This window comes from Aquarana catesbeiana, linkage group LG12 (assembly GCF_042186555.1).
Source record: "Aquarana catesbeiana isolate 2022-GZ linkage group LG12, ASM4218655v1, whole genome shotgun sequence".
In the NCBI taxonomy this organism is placed as follows: Eukaryota; Metazoa; Chordata; class Amphibia; order Anura; family Ranidae; genus Aquarana; species Aquarana catesbeiana.
Window position 1 is genome coordinate 129,116,131 of NC_133335.1, and position 23,141 is coordinate 129,139,271.

General features: G+C 42.3%; 1 protein-coding gene across 9 annotated transcripts in view; it reads right to left on the reverse strand.

The window, feature by feature from the left end:
- FBXL20 (F-box and leucine rich repeat protein 20) overlaps positions 1–23,141 on the reverse strand; it is a 592,644-nt gene that overhangs the window by 164,467 nt on the left and 405,036 nt on the right. For 4 of the 9 annotated variants that reach the window (XM_073608330.1, XM_073608331.1, XM_073608338.1 and 1 more), the window contains exon 15: positions 14,775–15,466. The exons of 2 other annotated variants lie outside the window; for them this stretch is intronic. In XM_073608330.1, coding sequence (XP_073464431.1) covers positions 15,353–15,466 — 114 coding nt within the window. In that variant the 3' untranslated portion in view covers positions 14,775–15,352. Of the gene's footprint in view, positions 1–6,378; positions 7,357–14,774; positions 15,467–23,141 lie in introns of those variants that run through there. 3 more of the 9 variants (XM_073608339.1, XM_073608332.1, XM_073608333.1) reach the window with 1 other exon arrangement.

Consider the following 23,141-nt stretch of genomic DNA (forward strand, 5'->3'; position numbering starts at 1 on the left):
AATCTCTTTTTTTTAAATGACTTTTTATTTTTTATTGCATTTTAGTGTAAATATGAGATCTGAGGTTTTTTTTGACCCCAGATCTCATATTTAAGAGGTCCTGTCATGCTTTTTTCTATTACAAGGGATGTTTACATTCCTTGTAATAGGAATAAAAGTGACACATTTTTTTTAAAAACAGTGTAAAAACAAATAAAATCATGTAAAATAAATAAGAAAAATAAAAAAAAAATTTTTTTTAAAACCCCCTGTCCCGACGAGCTCGTGTGCAGAAGCGAACGCATACGTGAGTAGCGACCGCATATGAAAACGGTGGTCAAACCACACATGTGAGGTATCGCAAAACATGCAACCTGTAGAATTTTTTAAACGTCGCCTATGGAGATTTTTGAGGGTAAAAGTTTGACGCCATTCAATGAGCGGGCGCAATTTTGAAGCGTGACATGTTGGGTATCAATTTACTCGGCATAACATTATCTTTCACAATATAAAAAAAAAAATGGGCTAACTTTACTGTTGTCTTATTTTTTATTCAAAAAAGTTATTTTTTTTTCCAAAATAAGTGCGCTTGTAAGACCGCTGCGCAAATACGGTGTAAAAAAAAAGTATTGTAATGACTGCCATTTTATTCTCTAGGGTGTTAGAAAAAAAATATATAATGTTTGGGGGTTCTAAGTAATTTTCTAGCAAAAAAAACTGTTTTAAACATGTAAACACCTAAATTCCAAAACGAGGCTGGTCCTTAAGTGGTTAAATTTGATGGTGACAGTTTGTGGACTGCAGTCGTCAAGTCATTCCACAGATTTTTAATGGGGTTTAAGTCTGGGCTCTGATTAGGCCATGCAAGGACATTCACCTTTTTGGCCTTCAACCTGTGTTGTCATTTATGCTGTGTGGTTTGGGCCATTGTCATGTTGGAAGGTACAGTGAGGGAAAAAAGTATTTGATCCTCTGCTGATTTTGAAAGTTTGCCCACTGGCAAAGAAATGATCAGTCTATCATTTTAATGGTAGGTTTATTTTAACAGTGAGAGATAGAATAACAACAAAAATATCCAGAAAAAAGGCATTTCAAAAAAGTTATAAATTGAGTTGCATTTGAATGCGTGAAATAAGTAAGTAATCCGCTATCAATCAGACAGATTTCTGGCTCCCAGGTGTCTTCTATACAGGTAACAAGCTGAGATTAGAACCACTCTCTTAAATGAAGTGTTCCTAATCTTAGCTTGTTAACTGTATAAAAGACACCCGACCACAGAAGCAATCAATCAGGTTCCGATCTCTCCACCATGGCCAAGACCAAAGAGCTGTCCAAGGATGTCAGGGCCAAGATTGTAGATCTACACAAGGCTGGAATGGGCTACAAGACCATCACCAAGCAGCTTGGTGAGAGGGTGACAACAGTTGGTGCGATTATTTGCAAATGGAAGAAACACAAAATAACAGTCAATCTCCCTCGGTCTGGGGCTCCATGCAAGATCTCACCTCGTGGAGTTTCAATGATCATGAGTAATCAGCCCAGAACTACACGGGAGAATCTTGTCAATGATCTCAAGGCAGATGGAACCATAGTCCCTAAGAATACAATTGTTAACACACTACGCCGTGAAGGACTGAAATCCTGAAGTGCCCACAAGGTTCCCCTGCTCAAGAAAGCACATGTACAGGCATGTCTGAAGTTTGCTAATGAAGGTTTGAATGATTCAGAGGAGAACTGGGTGAAAGTGTTGTGGTCAGATGAGACCAAAATCGAGCTCTTTGGCATCAACTCAACTCACCGTGTTTGGAGGAGGAGGAATGCTGCCTATGACCCCAAGAACACCATCCCCACCGTCAAACATGGAGGTGGAAAAATTATGCTTTGGCGGTGTTTTTCTATTAAGGGGACAGGACAGTGGACAATGGACGGGGGCCATGTCTTGTCAAATCTTAAATAAGCACCTCCTTCCCTCAGCCAGGGCATTGAAAATGGGTCGTGGATGGGTATTCCAGCATGACAATGAACCAAAACACATGGCCAAGGCAACAAAGGAGTGGCTCAAGAAGAAGAAGATTAAAGTCCTGGAGTGGCCTAGCCAGTCTCCAGACTTTAATCCCATAGAAAATATGTGGAGGGAGCTGAAGACTTGAGTTACCAAATGTCAACCTCGAAACCTTAATGACTTGGAGAGGATCTGCAAAGAGGAGTGGGATAAAATCCCTCCTGAGATGTGTGCAAACCTGGTGGCCAACAAAAAGAAATGCTGGTCCTCTGTGATTGCCAACAAGGGCTTTGCCACCAAGTACTAAGTCATGTTTTGCGAAGGGTTAAAATACTTATTTCACTCACTAAAATGCAAATCAATTTATAACTTTTTTGAAATGTGTTTTTCTGGACGTTTTTGTTGTTACTCTGTCTCTCACTGTTAAAATAAACCTACCATAAAAATTATAGACTGATCATTTCTTTGTCAGTTGGCAAATGTACAAAATCAGCAGGGGATCAAATACTTTTTTACCTCACTGTACACCACCTTCCCATTGACAACTTTCTGGTAGAGGGCAGTAGATTTTTCTCAAGAATTTTTTTTTTTTTTTTAATTTCTGTTTATTGAAGGTTTTTAAGAAAGGTAAATAAACCTATGGTGGCACAAAACCAGAGGGCACACAGTACTCAGACAAAAAGCATAACAAAAGTAGCACTGTTAAGTGGAGCAACTGACAAGATAAATTCCAGTTAATGTGTATGGCTCGCACTGTGCACAGATAATAGTTAACACATGTATCCCATGAAGTGGGTCAATCAACCAGGATCAGTCCAAGGTGAAATAATGCCCTGGAGGCTGTCCCCAATTGTTTGTACCACTGAGGTAAAAGAGATATAATAAACATTCAATATACAAAATTGGGCATCTAGGCAACGAGGCACTATTTAACCAACTTCTCCACACTTTATCCAATTTCCTTTAGGAATTTGACGGTATTTTGCCCCATATTTTGCCCCATCCATTTTTCTTCTATCCTGACAAGTGCTCCAGGCCCTGCTGCAGAGAAACACCCCCATAACAGAATATTACCACCTCCGTGCTTTACTGTAAGAATGGTGTTATTTGGATGGTGAGCTGTATTGGATTTCTGCCAGACATGTAATTTGGTGTTGAGGCCAAATAAATCAATTTTAGTGTCTCCTTTTTTTGAGGAGTGGCTTTTTTCTTGCAACCCTCCGATAAAACAAAAACTGTGTCAGTCTTCATTTCAGGCTGCAAAGCAACAGATGTGATTATTTTAAAGGTGGGTGATTCTTTTCTATTACCACTGTAACATGTTACAGATGCAGCACCCCCCCCCCCCCGCATCCTCCCGATCTTCTTCCTCCTCTTGCTGTCACAATTAAAAAAAACGTGACTCCGCAGGGCTCCACCCACCCGGCCGTGTCATTCATTTCCAGACTTCCGTGAAAGCGGAAACAAGTAGTAACGACAGCCTTTGTGGCTGTCGGCTTGTAGTTCTCAATGAATTACCAGTGTGCTGTTAAACTTTCTAGGTAGTTCATTGAGTCTTTCTTTCAGTGTGTAATTGCCTGCTCGTACAAGGTACAAGTAGACATCTTACACAAACTGTCTGCAAAAGCCCTGCATTGCACCCACGATCTACTGATTGCTGGTGCAATGCTTTGCAGCCTCATAGTAAAAAAATAACAAATGCACATTTTTTTACCTACAAAAAATGTGCATTTATTATTTTTTTGCAAAGGTCAACTTATCCTTTAAAAATGTTTGCACTTTTTGCGTTTGATTTATTTTATGTATTTATGGGGTGTTATAACCAAATCCACTGATTGATCCTCAAATATGAACATTGATGTTTAGTGAAGGCAGAGCAGTGTAGTGAGGAAAAACAGCATAGGCAGATGATGCAATCCCCTCTCATCATAGGGGGAAACAATATTGGGAGTCAGAAAATTTCTAACCGGATTATACCTCCCAGTAGGCTGTTGCTTGTGCACAAGATCAATACACATGGAACGGCTTACTTTTGGCTTGGCAGGTGACTTATCTTACAACAGTAGTTCTGGATTCTTGGTCACAAAGTGATGCTAAGGCTTTCCTCCATCCCCACAAACAAGATGGATAGAAGACCTCCCCCCATCACTGGCTTTTGCTGCTGTCAAAATACACTAATCAGTGGCCCCACAAACAAGATGGATAGAAGACCTCCCCCCATCACTGGCTTTTGCTGCTGTCAAAATACACTAATCAGTGGCTGCAGCCAATCATCAAAAACTTAAAAAGAAAACCAAAAAACGTTTTCCCATGTGCCCTACATCGACTTTCGTTGAACACGCAGGGCCACACACAGATCAAAATTCAGCCTGACCCTGCTGAACAGCTGAATTTTGATCTGTCTATGCCTAGCTAAAGGCTGCTGCTTTTCATTTTACAACACAGAGACTAATCTACATGTTAAAAAGAAAAAAAAATCGCGCTAAATAAGTGAAAAGTGTTACATGAATTAAGCAGTGACAAAATTTGAAAAACACAATTTTGTGCACAAAATGAATGTGAATGGAGATAAATAAACCCTCGTGACAGCTACTTATAGTCCAAAAAAATATATAAATCTTAAACATATATAAATCTTAAACTGCAGTGAAAGAGGTGGCCCTAAACCACCAATATACAAATAAAAGTCCAAGTGATTGACAAATATTCATCTTTGAAAAAATGGGAAGGAATCCACCACCAAGAACAGAAGGGGTCACTCCTTACCGAAAGGCCACGATCCCCCGCTACAGAGGATCATAGCTCGCAGATACACATTAGCACTGGAAACAGGAACCCACATCAGCATCCACTAGGGATCATCACAACGTCAGCAGTGAACTCATGAAGGGGGCGTACCCTTTTGTTATCTTGAAGAAATCCCTGTTTGATTTCTTCAAGATAACAAAAGGGTACGCCCCCTTCACAAGTTCACTGCTGACGTTGTGATGACCCCTAGTGGATGCTGATGTGGGTTCCTGTTGCCAGTGCTAATGTGTATCTGTGAGCTATATTCCTCTGTAGCGGGGGATCGTGGCCTTTCGGTAAGGAGTGACCCCTTCTGTTCTTGGTGGTGGATTCCTTCCCGTTTTAACAGATGAATATTTATCAATCACTTGGACTTTTATTTGTATATTGGTGGTTTAGGGCTACCTCTTTCACTGCAGTTTAAGATTTACATATTTTTTTGGACTATAAGTAGCTGTCACGAGGGTTTATTTATCTCCATTCACATTCATTTTGTGCACAAAATTGTGTTTTTCAAATTTTGTCACTGCTTAATTCGTGTAACACTTTTCACTTATTTAGCGCAATTCTTTTTTCTTTTTAATTTTTATTAACAATCTGTGTTTTATTGTTAGAATTGCTGCTTTATTTCACCAATTTTTTGTCATATCCCAATACCATATAGCGCAGTTTTTCTCTCTTTTTTCTATTCCTAATCTACATGTTACACTGAAGGCAAACTATTACATCAGCTTTATAGTTAGACAGGTCATGCCAAGGCCTACATTCATTTGTCTCTAACAGAAGCAGGTAAGGATTGCTTGCAAAAATCTTTTTTTAAAAGTTGAAAAAGTTCACTTTAAAAAAAAAAAAAAAAATTTAAACACACTTAAGCCCCATACACACTATTAGATTTTCTGCAGATTTTTGTCTTCAGATTTACCAAAACCATGTAGTGCAAGGGCCTGCCTGATTGCATACGAATTGAAACTCTTAAGGTTTGACCTCATATTATATGGTAAATCTGAAGACAAAAATCTGCAGCAAATCTAATAGTGTGTATGGGGTCTTAGAGAGACCCTGTTGCTGGATCATTAATTTCAACACAAATCTTTCCAGAACATTTTATGTGAATTTAACATATTTTATGCCTGTTTATTTACCTGTAAAAGCCTCCCTTGTGTAGGCATCCAAAAGCCCGGAGTCTACTGCTGGGAACCAGTACAGAGTGCAGTTAAGACATGCTTAGAAGTAGAAAGGGCTATGATGTGCAAGGGTAGTCATGTTCTAGAAAGTTCAAAGGCACATTTCAAGTGGATAAAAAGAAAAAAAAATTTATAGAAGGAAAAAACAATGCAAGCAAGCATTTAAAATTAAAAATATTTGTCTGTGCGTTTGTCTGTATTTTTTAGGTTGGTGACAGGGTCCCTTAAAAGTTGGAACTTCGGGTTAAAAAAATGAACATAGAACACTTAGCTGCCAAAAACTACCCTCATCCACTGTGCTTGTTATATTAATTACTTAATCAGGATTTAACTTATACTAAAAATTTGAAATTCTTATAAACTGAACACACAGATACATACCTCTTAACAAAGACAAACTTCTATATCTTAGTAACCAGACTCTAGACAATTTTTTTCCATTTTTACTCATGTAATTGGCATCATTATCACATCCACGCGAACGTGAGGAGGGATCACCCTGTAATATCATTAAAATTATATAGTACAAAGTATGTGTGTGTGTATATATATATATATATATATATATATATATATATATGTTAAACATATAGACCACACATACATACACATATATATATATATATATATATATATATATATATATATATATATATATATTTATTTATATAATCCATTATTTGTAACATTTCAGTTTTTCTGTTCCATCTGTGGGGGAATGCATTATGTCACTGTGGAAAGTCCAAGATATCACCAGCCAGGGGGTAAAGGGAGAGAAGGGTGCTGGGGCTACCCTTGCTGCTGTTTCCCTAATGCAGTACCAGGGATTAAAGTAGAAAACGGAGGTGCAGCTGGTATACCTTTTTAGGTCCTTAAATGAAACAGAAGTCCCTGCTCCTCTGTCCACAAACTCCTCTGGAACCACAGCAAAGGATAACCGTATCAACCTCTAATCAGATGCCAAAATGCAGGAGATTATGTTTCCAAAAATCTACATTTTGAAACTCCTCCCTTCCAAAGTTTTGGGACAAAATCCTGGAGTGTTGTTGGTTCTGCTCCCCTTCAAAAATCTGTTTTTCTCCCACAACCATCCTGGGTAATGCAAAAGGAAAAACTGAAAAAATCTGTGTTGCTAGACCCCGCCCAAAGTGCAAAGGGCGTGTGCGCTCTCACATTAAGGAGGAAAGTCTCCTCTCCCCCCACCATGACCACAGTAAGCTGGCGCATTCTCTTCCAAATGAGTCCAGCTGGAACCCCACACACGAATGGTGAGGGAGTCCAGATGTAAGTCTCTTCTCATAGGATGGCACAGCATCTGCAGAATCGCTGCCTGCTGCCCCCCACGGAGGGAGGTGGTGTGACTGGAGCAAAGTAGGCATGGACTTTAATGTTAGGGAGATGTGTCTGAAAGAAAAACAAAGGGAATAGAAGATATTTAATTAGTGGGAGACCTGTAAAGCTAAAACTCAAAATGTATTTGACAAGTAATTGCAGAAAACAAGCAACAGAAAGAGCACAGTAACCAAATTCTAATGATTCAGTCAACTCAAAAAATGATATTCTAGCTATAGGTGGAGTCTGGTGGGCAGAATCCCTGGCTTTTTCATATATCTAGATACGTTCACAATAGGATATGCTATAGTTTCCAACTTTGTACCTATCCCCCTGGGAGCTTATGTTGTCCCCACATTAATCAAACTGAATAAAATCAAACTGCAGACAGTTTTTCCTCTAGCAGGTGGCATAGGAGTAAATCAACAGATTCAAGAATGCTCCCCTACCCAACCATAAATGGCTGGAATGGTTAAATTATCTTATGTAACCACCTTAACGACTTCAAAAGCAGGGCCAAATCTGACATTTAGGGCTGCGACGATTGATTAGTTTCATAAACGATTAATTGGCTGATTAATCAGATAAAAACCTATAACAAAAAAAGTGGCCGGATGTTGTTCTAGATGGCGACACGCTGAACCTCTACGGAGCTCCGGTCCACAGAGGCTCCACAGGGCAATCAGCAGGAGTAGATTTTGCCTGACAGACACATCTGCTCCACATAAGTCCAGCGACATCAGGGGAGATGTCTAAACGGAGGAAGGACAGGTGGATCTTCCAGGAAATGACAGATTTCTTCCCTAAGCTGGCCCGTGCGCGCAACCAAGATGGCGCCGGGAGTGGCCCCACGAGCTGCAGTGGTGAGACAGGAGGAGAGGGAGAGCCTGCCAGAGTCAGAGGACGACACCTGCAAGCCCAAGCCAGGACTCATTTTTGCTCTCCAACCTCATCCACATCCATCAGCCCAGTGAAATCCAGGCCCAGATGGAACACCGAGCATAACCAACACACTGAAGTGAGCCTGTCACGCACACCTTCCATTGGGAGCACAGCCTTAGAGAACTCCATTGCTGCTTTTCCTACCACAAACCAACCAGTGCTAGAAACTACTTTAAAAAAAATGCTGGTTTTCCTACAAAGCTCCATTCATGCTGATATCTTCAAGCTAGACCACCAATTTAAGGCAGACATACATCTATTGGATGATCAGGTCTTACACTTAGAATGTAAGATGGGGGAATTTACATACAACTTCAATGAGCTGGTCGATGCGCACAGTGAGCGGGAGAAGTACATGGAGTGGATGAAGGCCAAATTGGCTGATTTGGAAGATCGCTCACGCAGAAATAAAATTAAAATCAAGGGCATACCACAATCTGTTAAACCTGTGGCATTAAAGGATTTCTTCACAAAGCTCATGTCTGACCTCTTACTGGAGGCCCCACCATCCGAGCTACTTCTTGATCACAACCTGCCAGACAATGTCTGAGACATGATTGTTCAAATCTACTTCTATCACATAAAAGATAGATTCCTTTGGGCTACCAGAAATCCTACAACACTCCCCAAGCAGTAGGCCAGGCTATCCTTCTTTGTGGATCTCATACAGTACACAATGAATAAATGCAAGAACTTAGCTACCATCACTAAACCCCTGCAAAACCATAACATTGCATACAAATAGGGACACCCGGTGAAACTAGTGGTAACCAGGGAAGAAAAACAATACAATATCCGATCCCTTGAAGAGGGTCTGTCCCTGCTACATCAATGGAACATTCTGGAACCTCTGCCCCAAAGAGGCCACCCTAACCATAATCACAGACAGGATGACGCAAGCTGGAAGAGATCTGACCATCAGGAAGAGATGATCATTTGAAACGTCTCCCCTGGCAACAAAACATCTACACTAGCCCTGATGGTTGCCCTGAATACGGGCCTTTGCTGATTAACCCCAGTTAGTCGTGGTTTACTGCACGTTTCAGTTTTCTTTTTATGAGAGACTATTTTCACAGATTATGCCTATGACTGAATTAACTATCTTTCTAACGTTCTCTGTTTAAGCACCTACTTTTGGAACAAACCTCAGTCTACATCACATCCTCAGACTGAATTGCGGCAACACATACGAGCACCTTGAACCATCCCACCCACCTCTTGCTATATAGACATTGCGTTGAACAAAAGGCACTCTCTATGGAATGACTTCACTAAGCTTCAATGCGATGTCTTATGTCTTTAAGAAACGCATTTTGTTCAGAACACTCCATCCTAAACCCACAAGCGATTCCCCAATGTATACTTTGCTAATGCAATACAGAAGAGAGAGGTTTTAATTGCCATAAAAGATACTGTCCACTTCAAACCACTCAATGTCACCATGGATGACCAGGGCAGATTTATCATCTTGGTGTGCGACATCAACAATGCCATCTACACCATAGTAAACATTTATGCACCCAACACGACAAATCTCATTCCTCCACAAGCTCTGGAAGTAGATCCAGAAGAAGAGAAAGGGTAATTTGTTAATCTGTGGGGACTTTTTTTTTACTCAATGCGGTTCCAGGTGGCTCTTTGGACATATTGGGCCCCCCTACAACGCGCACACGACCTTCTACACTGGGCAACTTTCTCAAGACCATTCCCCTTTTTTGACATCTGGAGATGCCAGCACTCCACAGAACTGGTCTTTTCTTTTTTCTCCAAACCCCACTGCTCATACTCGAGGATAGACTTATTCTTGCTGGACAAGCTTCTACTCCAGGACGTCATATCTTCTGATATCCACACCATCACGCGGTCGGACCACGCCCCTATATCAATCTGTGTGTGTGGGGGGGGGAAGTGTCACGGGGGCATAAACATGTGGCACAACCATGTCTTCCTAATGTCTAACACTGCTAATTCCAAATATATAAAATTACCAAATACAAGAATACTTTGAGCATAATGTGCCCTCCGTCATGGATCCCTTCCCCACACTGAACACCGACAAGGCCTACATCAGGGGGGTTTTGCTAAAACTTGGCGCTCAAGCAAAGCACCAGAGGACGCAACAGCTAGACTCACTTCTAGGCACTATAGAGAGGCTCGAGGTGGAAAATAAGAAAAAGCCTAATCTCGCTACAAGCTACCAATTATCCCAAGCTAGAAACTACGCACCTTCCTCTCGACCCAGCCGGCCAAAAAGCTACATAAACTCGGGTCTTACATTTCTGCCGATGGCAATAAGGTGGGCAAATTATTGGCATCCAACTTAAACAGAGAGAGGCAAAACAAAGAATCCCCTTCATTAAGCATTTCATCCATGGGGGCAAATTACAATAACCCAAGGATATCCCTAACGCATTTGGCACATTCTATAGCTCCCTGTATAATTTGTGTAATGACCCAAAAAATGTCCCAACCATCTGAACTCTACTCTAATCTCTGACTTTCTCAGTAACATCACCCTACCTAAACTGTCAGATGCCTAATTGCAGGACCTTAACAAACCTTTCACAACCACCGAATTATAGAAAATTGTTTTCTTCCTCCCTAATAATAGCCCCAGGCCCTGATGGCTTCTCAGGCAAATATTCCAAGCTCTTCTCATCCTCACTCTCCCCACATATGCAAATGACTTTCAACGCTGCTGCGTCCTCTGTGCGTTTCCTTCTGAAATTTTATCCGCTTTATCATCTTATCTTATCATTAAGAAGGAAGGAGGCGGTAGCTCCCCAAAATGTACACCCTATATCGTTAATAAAAATATAGTCTAAAGCAGGGCTCAAAATATCAAGTCCTGAGCCAATAGCCAGGCCTTAGGAGTTACTTGCCATCAGTTGCCCCACTCAACCCCTACCCTGCCCCGCAACTAAGTCTGCCCCTAAACACAGCCTCATCAGTGGCCATCAGTGCAGCCTATTAGTGCTTATCAGTGCAGCTTACCAGTGCTGCCTTATCAGTGTCCATCAGTGCAGCCTCATCAGTATAGCATATCAGTGCTGCCTTATCAGTGCAGCCTTATTAGTGCCCATCAGTGGAGTTTATCAGTACCCATCATCGCCGCCTACTAGTGCCAATCTGCCTTTTCAGTGCAGTTTATTAGTTCCGCTCATCAGTGGTCATCAGTGCAGCCTATCAGTGCCCCCTCAACAGTGCAGCCTTATTAGTGGCCATCAATGCAGCCTATCATTGCCCATCAGTGCATCTTATCATTGCCCATCAGTGCAGCCCATCTGTGCAGTCTATCCGTGCCCATCGGTGCAGCCTATCATTGCCCATCAGTGCAGCCTATCATTGTCCATCAGTGCAGCCTATCATTGCTCATAAGTGCAGCCTATCAGTGCCCATCAATGCAGCCTGTCAGTGCCCATCAATGCAGCCTGTCAGTGCCCATAAGTGCAGCAAGGAGGAATCGGGTGAATTGGGAGGAAACTGTCTGGAGGATCTGGCGGCAGGATCTACCGCTCAGACATGGCTTCTATACGAATAGCCGGCCAATGTCAAATGAAGTCCCACCTCCTGGACCGGCTACTCTAATATACAGCACACTGGTCCAATGCTGGTCCAGGAGGCTGGAGTGTGCCGTGTCACTGCGGGAGATCTGCCCTCAGTGTGATCCGGCCGGCTCTCCTCCTGATAGTTTCCTGGCTGATCGATTCTGGCAGAAGCGGTGTGGCCTTTTTAAAGGACATCAGAGCGGTGGAGAAACCCTTAGTACTTGGTGGAGAAACCCTTGTTGGCAAGCACAGAGGTAAGACGTTTCCTGTGGTTGGTTACCAGGTTTGCACACATCTCAGGAGGGATTTTGGTCCACTCTTCTTTACAGATGTTCTCTAAATCCTTAAAGCGGAGTTCCACTCAAAAGTGAAATTTCTGCTTATCCATCTCCTCCCCCCTCCGGTGCCACTTTTGGCACCTTTCAGGGGGAGGGGGGGGGGGACGGATACCCATTTTTGACAGGTGCCCTTCCAAACTTCTGGAGACGCCGCCGCCAGGCCAATTAGAAAGTGCAGCGCGCTTCGCGCATGCGCAGTAGGGTTCCCTTACCAGGGATGGCGGCGGACCCCGACCCGAACATAGACTGGGGTGCCGACATCGCAGGCTCCCTGGACAGGTAAGTGTCCTAATATTAAATGTCAGTAGCTGCAGTATTTGGACATTAACCTCTTGCCAACCAGCGACCGCAGTTATACTGCGGCAAGCTGGCTCGGCTGCATGAATCGTCATAGGTGTAAGTCAGTTCGTGCACGAGGTTCAGTGGGCACGCGCGCCGATTTGCCAGCGGGGAAGCCAATCAGCGGGTCCGGCAGACTCGATGTCCACTGGCCGCCCACGATCGTTTCCTGCAGAGACAGAACGGCGATCTGCCGAAGTAAACAAGGCAGATCTCCGTTCTGACAGGGGATGACACAGGATCTTGTCTTTCTGCTATGCAGGAAGACAGATCTGTGTGTTGTCCCAGGCAGCCCACCTCCCCATACAGTTAGAAACACACTGAGGGAACACAGTTAACCCCTTGATCGCCCCTGATGTTAACCCCTTCCCTGCCAGTGTCATTAGGACAATGTCAGTGCATATTTTTATATGCCATCAAAGATGGCATACAACTTCTTAATATACTACAACACTATCAATGGGAACCGTCATATCGTTGACTCTCATTAGAAGTGGTCTCCCTTTATACTTCTATTCCTCACAATGTAGGCCACACAATACTATCTTAATGATGACCCATTACTCAACAATCGGCAGGTACTTTTTCTCTTGGAAATGCTCGAATATTGTCTGACCCACAATTAAATTTAAGCTAATGGTGGCTTTTACATCCAGAACCCGAGGCACAGCTATGGGGGCCAATTTTGCCCCCAGTTACGCAAACCTCACTATGGGTTACTGGGAACAATTCCATATTTGGCAAAACAACCCGTATGTCACCCACATGGCATATTACGGTCGCTACATCGATGATGTAGTCATCCTTTTGGGATGGGCCAGATACTCTCATACCAACATTTCTGCAATACTGTAACACTAATGACACGGGCCTGTCGTTCACTGCAGTCGCTGATGACAAAAAACTTGCCTTTTTGGATTTAAAATTGTTCCATGACGACATAATTTGTGCCCAGAATTACACGAAACCCACGTCGGGCAACTCCTTCTTGCACTATGGGAGTTGCCATCACCCACATTGGGTGAAAAACATTCCTAAAAGTCAGTTTTGTAGGTTAAGGCACAACTGCACTCGGATGCAGAATTATACCATCCATGGTCAAACACTCAAAATAAAGTTTAAAGATAAGGGCTATCCAGATGACATTGTGGAAGGAGCCTTTCAACACTACTTTCATACTGAAGTTAGGAGTGACCGAACCATGAGAACAGATGACAATATACGTGTATATATAAGTCCTTTTTGTTACACAATTTAATAGTCAATTTAGAAAAATGGAAAGGATTCTGGCAAAACACTGGCCCATTTTGAGTGAGGATCCACACTTTCAGACCGACCGATGGTCACTTACAGAAGAGTGAAAAATATCAAGGCCAAAATAGCGCCCAGCAAAGTGAAACAATCAAGACCTACCCATAGTGCCTCCCTGACATTCTTTAACATCAAGGGAATGTACCAGTGTAAGAAACCTTTGTGTTTTACGTGTAAACACGTCACACACAGACAAAAATAATTTATGTGCAAAGGTAAGCAATATACCATACCAGATTTTTACACATGTTCTTCTGAGTATGTTGTATATTGCCTGACATGCCCGTGTGGACTATTCTATGTAGGCCGCACCATCCGGACCCTTTGCAGAAGGTTTGGGGAACGTCGTAATTTTGTAGAAAAAGGTTTAGACAAATATAGTGTCGCAAGACACTTTAAAGAATTTCACCAACAATCCACCCAAGGACTTCGGGTTTGGGTCCTAGAGGCTATCTCTTAACATCTACCAAAAGCAAAACGTTACAAGAGGTTGTGTGAAAGGGAGAATATTGGATTTTTACTTTGGATAGCCTCTCGCCTAGGGGCTTAAACAAGGGAATTGAAATAAATATCCTATTGTAATTACATCTAACAGCCTCCATACCACTACCACTACCATCATTGCCCCCCCCCAATTGTCATTCAATCTAGCTGTTGGTACACACCAATATATATTTAATATATATTTCCAATATTATGTTTTCCCTTCACCAAACACATTATAAAGTACATAACACACACACATATTATGTGATCATTGTACTAATGTGCATTTATGTATCCTTCATATTCCTTAATCCATGTTTATCATTTTTATCCATTTTATTTATTATAATTTTTTTCCTACTATTTTTATTTTTTTCTAATATTTTTTTTTCTAATAATCTTTTAATTATTTATCTAATTCCCTTGATATGAGGTTTTCCAATACACTTTTTTAGTTATATATCTATATATAGATATATATATATATATATAGATATATATATATATATATATCTATATATATATCTATATATATATAGATATATATATATATATATATATATATATATCTATATATATATAGATAGATATACACACATTCTCATATCTTGTGAGTTATATAGTTTTCTTTATTCACATATATATCACATTCTCATTTCCATACACTTTGCGGATGTATGTTGGTATTTCTACCATATACATTGGTTTTATTTATCGATCGATCGATTTCTTTTTCCTACGATTGTTCTTTTTATATGTTCCCAACATTGTGACATTTTTTTCCAACATTGTGACATTTGTAGTTGTGTTTCAGTTATGAATTTTAACAATTTTAAGTCATTTGAGTAATTTTTTTCACTACTTGTTATTGCTAATGCATCCTGGTATGTCCTATTGTACTACCCTTAGCCGTGGTTTCCTTTTGTATCCATGGCTACCCATTTAACCTATCAGGTAGCACCGAGCTCAGTGTTATATACCACTTCAAAGATGGCCCCCATTAAAGCCTGAGAAAGAAGCACGCATGCTTCGAACGCACGCACCTCCCTGCTGGTCCTGTACTCGGTAGTGACGTCATTGCTGCATCACGCTGCCTTCCTGTGTTCACCGATCTCCAACCCCGGACACCACCAAGGCGCTGGATCCACTGCCGCTGTGCCACACGAGGGATAGCACACAGACACTGCAGCCCATTCCGTCAAACAGCCGCCACCCTTCCTGGACAGAGCGGATGACTATTATGTGACAATGTGACATGCCCAATCTCTCCCACCGTTTGTGAGTGTATCTGCCATTTACTTACCTCATCATTAAAAAATTTTAATCTATTGCTACGCTTAGAAGGCGCCGCTTTATGTTCTTGCATATTTTTAGCACTGATCACTAATAATGTCATTGGTTCCCAAAAAAGTGTCAAAAATGTCAGCTAGGTGTCCAATCTGTCTGCCGCAATGTCGCATTCCCGCTAAAAATCACTGATCACCGCCATTACTAGTAAAAAATAAAAATAAAAGTGGCATAAATTTATTCCCTATTTTGTACACGCTATAACTTTTGCACAAACCAATCAATATACACTTATTGTTTTTATTTTTTACCAAAAATATAAAATTATAGACTGATCATTTCTTTGTCAGCAAATAAAATGAGTAAACACTTTTTTACCCTCACACTAATTATATATATATATATATATATATATATACACACACACACATATACATACACACACACACACACAACTCAATTGAAAAACAAACTGAAATCTTTTAGGGGCGGGAAATAAAAATAAAATATACCCTCTTATAACTGGGGATGTAGCTGTGTTAAGAATTAAGCAATCACAGTCAAACTCATGTTAAATAGGAGTCAGTACACACCTGCCATTATTTAAAGTGCCTCTGATTAACCCCAAATAAAGTTCAGCTGCTCTAGTAGGTCTTTCCTGACATTTTCTTAGTCGCATCTTACAGCAAAAGCCATGGTCTGCAGACAGCTTCCAAAGCATCAGAGAGATCTCATTGTTAAAAGGTATCAGTCAGGATAATGGTATAAAAGAATTTCCAAGGCATTAGATAACCATGGAACACAGTGAAGACATTTATCATCAAATGGAGAAAAAATGGCACAACAGTGACATTACCAACAACTGGACGTCCCTCCAAAATTGATGAAAAGATGAGAAGAAAACTGGTCAGGGAGGCTGCCAAGAGGCCTACAGCAACATTAACCACTTCCAGCCCAAGGACGTCATATGACGTCTTTGACTTTCAGTGGGGATATCTAAATGATGCCTGTAGCTATAGACATCATTCAGGTATCATCTTTTAGAGCCCGCGATTCTTTGCACCGTAAGAAAGATCATAGCTGCAGTTCCGCCGCTTGATTGTTCTTACAGGCAACAGTAGGGGACACACCCCCTCCCACCACCCTCCGGGCTCTCCCGTGCCATCAGGGACCTGGAGAAAGAATCCGCCACCAGATGACAAGCATAAGGATTTCCGGTGACCATATGGTCACCAGTCATCTCTATGACCGTCAGAGGCCCGGGCGCGACGTTATGACATCACGTACAGGCCGCGGTTGTAAACAAAGCCGCGGCTGGAAAGCATGGGATCGTACATTTTTTTTTTTGATCTCATGCTTTCCAGCCTGGAGGAGAGATGTGGAGTCTTATAGACCCCATATCTCTCCATAAAGAGGACCTGTCACACACTATTCCTATTACAAGGGATGTTTACATTCCTTGTAATAGGAATAAAAGTGATAAAAAAAAATAAAAATGTAAAGAGAAAGTGTAAAAAATAAAAAAATGAGGTAAAATAAACAATAATAATAAAAAAAAAAAAATTTAAAGCGCCCCCGTCCCCACGTGTATGGACTTATGCCATATGAAGATTTTCAAATTTGGCGCCATTCCATGAGTGTGCGCAATTTAAAAACGTGACATGTTGGGTATCTATTTACTCGGCGTAACATCATCTTTCACATTATACAAAAAAATTGGGCTAACTTTACTGTTTTGTTTAATTCATGAAACTGTTTTTTTTTTTCCAAAATTGTTGCGCAAATACCGTGCGACATAAAAAGTTGCAATGACCGCCATTTTATTCCCTAGGGTGTCTGCTAAAAAAAAATATATAATGTTTGGGGGTTCTGAGTAATTTTCTAGCAAAAAAATTGATTTTTACATGTAGGAGAGGAGTGCCAGAATAGGCCCAGTATGGAAGTGGTTAAAGGAGCTGCAGGAATATCTGGCAAGTACTGGCTGTGTAGAACATGTGACAACAATCTCCTGTATTCTTCATATGTCTGGGCTCTGGGGTAGAGTGGCAAGACCGAAGCCTTTTCTTACCAAGAATAACATCCAAGCCTGGCTAGATTTTGCAAAAACGCATCTGAAGTCTCCCAAAACATGCGGGAAAATGTGTTACAGTCTAATGAAACCAAGGTTGAACTTTTTGGCCATAATTTTAAAATTTATTTCTGTCGCAAAAAGAGCACTGCACATCACCAAAAGAACACCATACCCACAGTGAAGCATGGTGGTGGCAGCATCATGCTTTGGGGCTGTTTTTCTTCAGCTGGAACAGGGGCCTTAGAGGGAATTATGAACAGTTCCAAATACCAGTCAATATTGGCACAAAACCTTCAGGCTTCTGCTAGAAAGATGAACATGAAGAGGAACTTCATCTTTTACCATGACAATGACCCAAAGCATACATCCAAAATCAACAAAGGAATGGCTTCACCAGAAGAATATTAAAGTTTTGGAATGGCCCAGCCAGAGCCCAGACCTGAATCCGATTGAAAATCTGTAGGGTGGAAATTGACCACCTATTTGTTTATGGCTGCGAAGCGTGCAATAGCAAGGGCCTGGAAGGGGCCGGCTGTCTCGTTTGCAGAGGTGAGGAGCATCTAAACGACTCTCATGATTAATGAGAAGATGTCTAGTTTCCTCCACAACTCCCACGCCAAATTTCTTAAGGTGTGGAGCCCATGGTGGTTCTACGCTTTTCTATTTTGCATCCGACCAGCCTAGGCCTCTTTTAACTGATCTTCTCTTCCCCCCTGGCCTGGAGGAACCTTTTGTCTTTCCCACTTCGTTTTCCTTTCCCCATCTTTCCTTCTCTTCTCCCGTTTCCCTCCCCTGCCACGTGGCCTACCCCCTTGCCCCCCCCCCCAGTTTTTTCCCTTCCTTTTTGTGTGTTTTGTCTTGTCTCTTCCCCCCCCAGTTTGTTCGTATGAGTTCAGTCCAAGCTTTGCCTTTCAAAATTTTGTGGGCAGTTCCACACCACAACCCCTGAGCAATTTAGCTCAACCACCCTAAGTTGACCCCCGGTCTCAGCCAGAAGATTATTGTTGTTCGACAGTTCGTTCTACAAAACATGTTTTTAATGTGTATCCTTAAGCTGTACAATGATACGCTTACTGCTCATATCCCCTGTGTGGGATCACCTTAGCTATTTTTTGCTTTTCATATATTTCAATAAAAAAAAATTGTACCAGAAAATCTGTGGGGTGATCTGAAGGGGGCTGTGCATAGGAGATGCCCTCACAATCTGACAGATTTGGAGTGTTTTTGCAAAGAAGAGTGTGCAAATATTGCCAAGTCAAGATGTGCCATGCTGACTCATACTCAAAAAGAGTGCAGTAATACAATCAAAAGATGCTTCAACAAAGTATTAGTTCAAGGGTGTGCACACTTATGCAACCATATTATTTTATTTTTACTTCCCTCCACCTAAGAGATTTCAGTTTGTTGTTCTGAGTTGTATAGTTTATAGGTCACATTAAAGACGGAAAAAGTTCTGAAATGATTTATCTTTGTCTCATTTTTTTTACATCACAGAAATCTGACATTTACATAGTTACATAGTTAGTAAGGTTGAAAAAAGACACAAGACAATCTAGTTCAACCAAAAAAAAAAAAAAATACAATCCTATACCCACAGTTGATCCAGAGGAAGGCCAAACAAACCCAGAAAAGCATGATCCAATTTGCTCTAGCAGGGGAAAAAAATCCTTCCTGATCCCCCGAGAGGTAATTGGATTTTCCCTTTTTGAGAATGGTACCCAAAACTAAATTGGATATTCCAGATGAGGTCTTACTAATGATTTGTACAGGGGCAAAATTCTATATCTTTCTCTGGAGTCCATACCTCTCTTTACACAAGAAAGGACTTTGCTCGCTTTGAAAACTGCAGCTTGGCATTGCATGCTATTATTAAGCTTATGATCTACCAAAACCCCCAGATCCTTCTCCACCACTGATTCCCCTAATTGTACTCCCCTAGTATGAATGATGCATGCATATTCTTAGCACCCAAGTGCATAATTTTACATTTATCAACAATAAGCCTCATTTTAACAGGGGTGTGTAGACTTTTTATATCCACTGTACATATACAGTATCTCACAACATTGAGTACACCCCTCACATTTTTGTAAATTTTTTTTATATCTTTTCATGTGACAACACTGAAGAAATTATGCTTTGCTACATGTAAAGTAGTGAGTGTACATTACGGTGTTTCATTTTTTCAAAGACGTGATTTTCATATGACTTTGCTTACGCCCCGAGTCTCAGTGATGTAAAAGATATATATGCCAGATTTCAAGAAGATTGGATAATATTTCGGGGTTGCACACATTGATCACTTTTATCAAAGCAAAGTCTGTGGGCTTCACTTGATAAGAAGTCATATACAACAATACTGGATGAATAAAGTCCCATTCAAGGCTTTATAGAAGAACGAGTGAAAATGGTTAACTACATCCAAAATGTCCTAAAAGACGGAAGTCATCCAAGAGAAGACTACACAGAGTTATTACAACTCTCACTCCTGTACCTAGGAGGTTGGTCTAAAAACTACTTCAGTTTCAGGATCCCAGGGGCACTGCATCAAGCAAGGTGGATGGCAAAGGCAATATATGCACTTAAATTTGTCCTCTTCACTAAACAGTTGAATATTCCTGTCAGGGCTGGCTCAGCCCTTCCTTCACTGAGCTGGCCACTCAGCTGTTGGCTAATTGCCAGCTCTCATCTCTCTCCACCGCTAAAGAGCTGTTGTGGATCTGTCCAGGAGGCTACATGTCATGCTAATGATAGGTACAGAATCCATGCTGACCACAGACGCCTGCCTGCGCCTTCCTACCAGGTTGGGGACAGGTCTGGCTGTCATCTCGCAACCTCCGACTTAGTGTCTTAGTGTTCCCTCACTGAAGTTCGCACCTCGGTTTATTGGGCCTTTCCATATCCTTTGCAGGATTAACTCAGTGGCTTACGTGTTGGACCAGTCTCCTAGTATGCGCATCTCAAATGTGTTTCATGTCTCCTTATTGAAACCGTTGGTCTGCAACCGTTTTAGCACCTCGGTGCCACGTCCTCACCCTATACAGGTTGAGAACCATGAGGAGTATGAGGTACAATCCATTGATGACTCCCGTAGGTTCCGTGAGCAAATGCAGTACCTGGTGCATTGGAAGGGGTACGGTCCGGAGGAACGCTCCTGGGTCTCATCCTCGGACGTACATGCTCCTGCCCTCCTCCGTGATTTCCATAGAAGTTTTACCCTCAAGCCCGGTGGTCCTCCGGGGGGGAGGGGTCATTGAAGAGGGGGGCACTGACAGGGCTGGCTCAGCCCTTCCTTCTCTGAGCTGGCTGCTCAGCTGTTGGCTAATTGCCAGCTCTCATCTCTCTCCAAAGTTAACCAACTGTTGTGGATCTGCTCGTCAGTCCAGCCTACTTAAAGATTTCCAGCTCACTTCATTCCTGCCTTTGCCTTGGTCATAACACAAGAAACCATCTCCTGCATTCCTGTTTAAAGGCTGGCTTTGCTGACATCCCTTCTGGCTCCATATCCTGCTTGCTGTTCCTCTACTTGGATCCCTGACTTCTGGCCTGGCTGATTACCCGATCTGGTTACTGAACTCTGGCTTGGCTGACTACCCGATCTGGTTACTGGACTCTGGCTATGCTTTGACTACGCCTACTCTATTTACCTTTTTATTTGTATTAATAAACAAGTGTTATTTTACTGTACTTCTGTCTCTGTCTGGTTCATGGTTTCTGACAGTAGGCGAAGGCCATGAATTCAGAAGATACAGTCAATCCACTTGTTGGTAATATTTTTTCCAGATTGGATGAGCAAGATCACAGCATGGATCAGTTTGCCATGGCGTTACAAACGCTCCTGAGTGGCACGGCTCACCTCACCACTGTGGCTGCTCTGGTACAACCTGAGTTGCAGGCCATCCCTGCTGCTGCGCCAGTCTCTGTGCAGGCACCCGCCTTGTGTATTACCTCTTTAAGAGGTATGTCTGGTTCCGCTCCGCTTCCCCAGCGATTTGGGGGCGATCCAGTTCAATGCAGAGGGTTTCTCAACCAAGTTGAGATATACTTTGAGATGCTGTCCCAGGCGTTTCCCACGGACAGAAGCAAAGTAGGGTTTGTGATATCTTTGCTTTCTGAGAGAGCCTTGGCCTGGGCTAACCCTCTATGGGAGATGCAAAAACCTGTTGTCTTGTGTTACCCTGAGTTTGTGGCCTCCTTTAAAAGGGTATTTGACGTTCCCGCATGCTCTGCTTCTGCTGCCAAGTGCCTCATGTCCATCAAACAGACAACGAGAACTGTTGCATTGAGTTTCGTACTCTGGCAGCAGAGGTTGCTTGGAACAATGAGGCCCTCGTGGCTGCTTTTTCTCATGGTCTCTAGGGTTTCATCAAGGATGAGATAGCAGCCCGAGATATACCCACTGAGCTGGAGAGCTTGATCTCGTTTGCCATCCTCATTGACTACAGACTCAGAGAAAGACTTTCTTTTAAGGATCGCTTGCGGAAGCCTCCTGTATGTTTGCCTCCGAGCTTTGCAGTCCCACCCGTGCCTCCCTTACCTCCCATGCCTCCTGGTACCGAGTCTGTCAGTGAAGATGAACCCATGCACTTGGGCTTCACGTGTCTCTCTGTGGATGAGAGAGCCTTTAGGAGGAGGGAGAGACTGTGCCTTTATTGTGGCCAGGCAGGTCACTTTTTGAAGTCTTGTCCTACCCATCCTGGGAACACCTGAACCTTGAGGTCCTGTCATGGACAGACCTTAGGTGGTGTTGTGTCGTCCCCAGTTATCCAGAAGGATAAGCCACTGGTTTTGGTCACCCTTTCTTGGGCTAAGTCGTCTATCGAGATACAGGCTCTAATTGACTCTGGGGCTGCAGGCCTGTTCATTGATGCTGCCTTTGTATCAAAGCACTCGATTCCACTGCAGCTGCATGACACTCCACTTGCCATTGAGGCTCTTGACGGGAAACCTCTACAGCCTGCCCATGTGACTCATGAGACAGTTCCGTTGTCCTTGGCCGTAGGGGCTCTTCACCATGAGATAATCCCATTCCAAGTGATTTCCTCTCCTAAGTTTCCGCTGGTTATTGGTTATCTTTGGTTACAGAGGCACAACCTCTCTTTTGATTGGCTCCATGCTGAGATTCTCTCCTGGTCACCACAATGCAGTAAGACCTGCTTCCGGAAGGTAGCCAAGGTCCTGTGTACCTCTTCACTCTCCTCCCTGCCAGAGGAGTACCGTGATTTTAGCGATGTCTTTGACAAAGGTCAAGCCGGTAGTTTGCCTCCACACCGACCGTATGATTGCGCAATTGACCTTCAACTTGCTGCCACTCCCCATTGTGGCCGGGTTTACCCTTTGTCGGTCTTGGAGGATAAAGCCATGGAGGAGTATGTTGCAGATGCACTTTCTTGGCGTTTCACCCGTAAATACTCGTCTCCTGCTGGTGCTGGTTTCTTCTTTGTAAAGAAGAAGAGCAGTGAACTGAGACCTTGTATTGTATTTAAGAATGCCTACCCGATCCCGTTGATTACAGAGTTGTTTGACCGCCTCAAG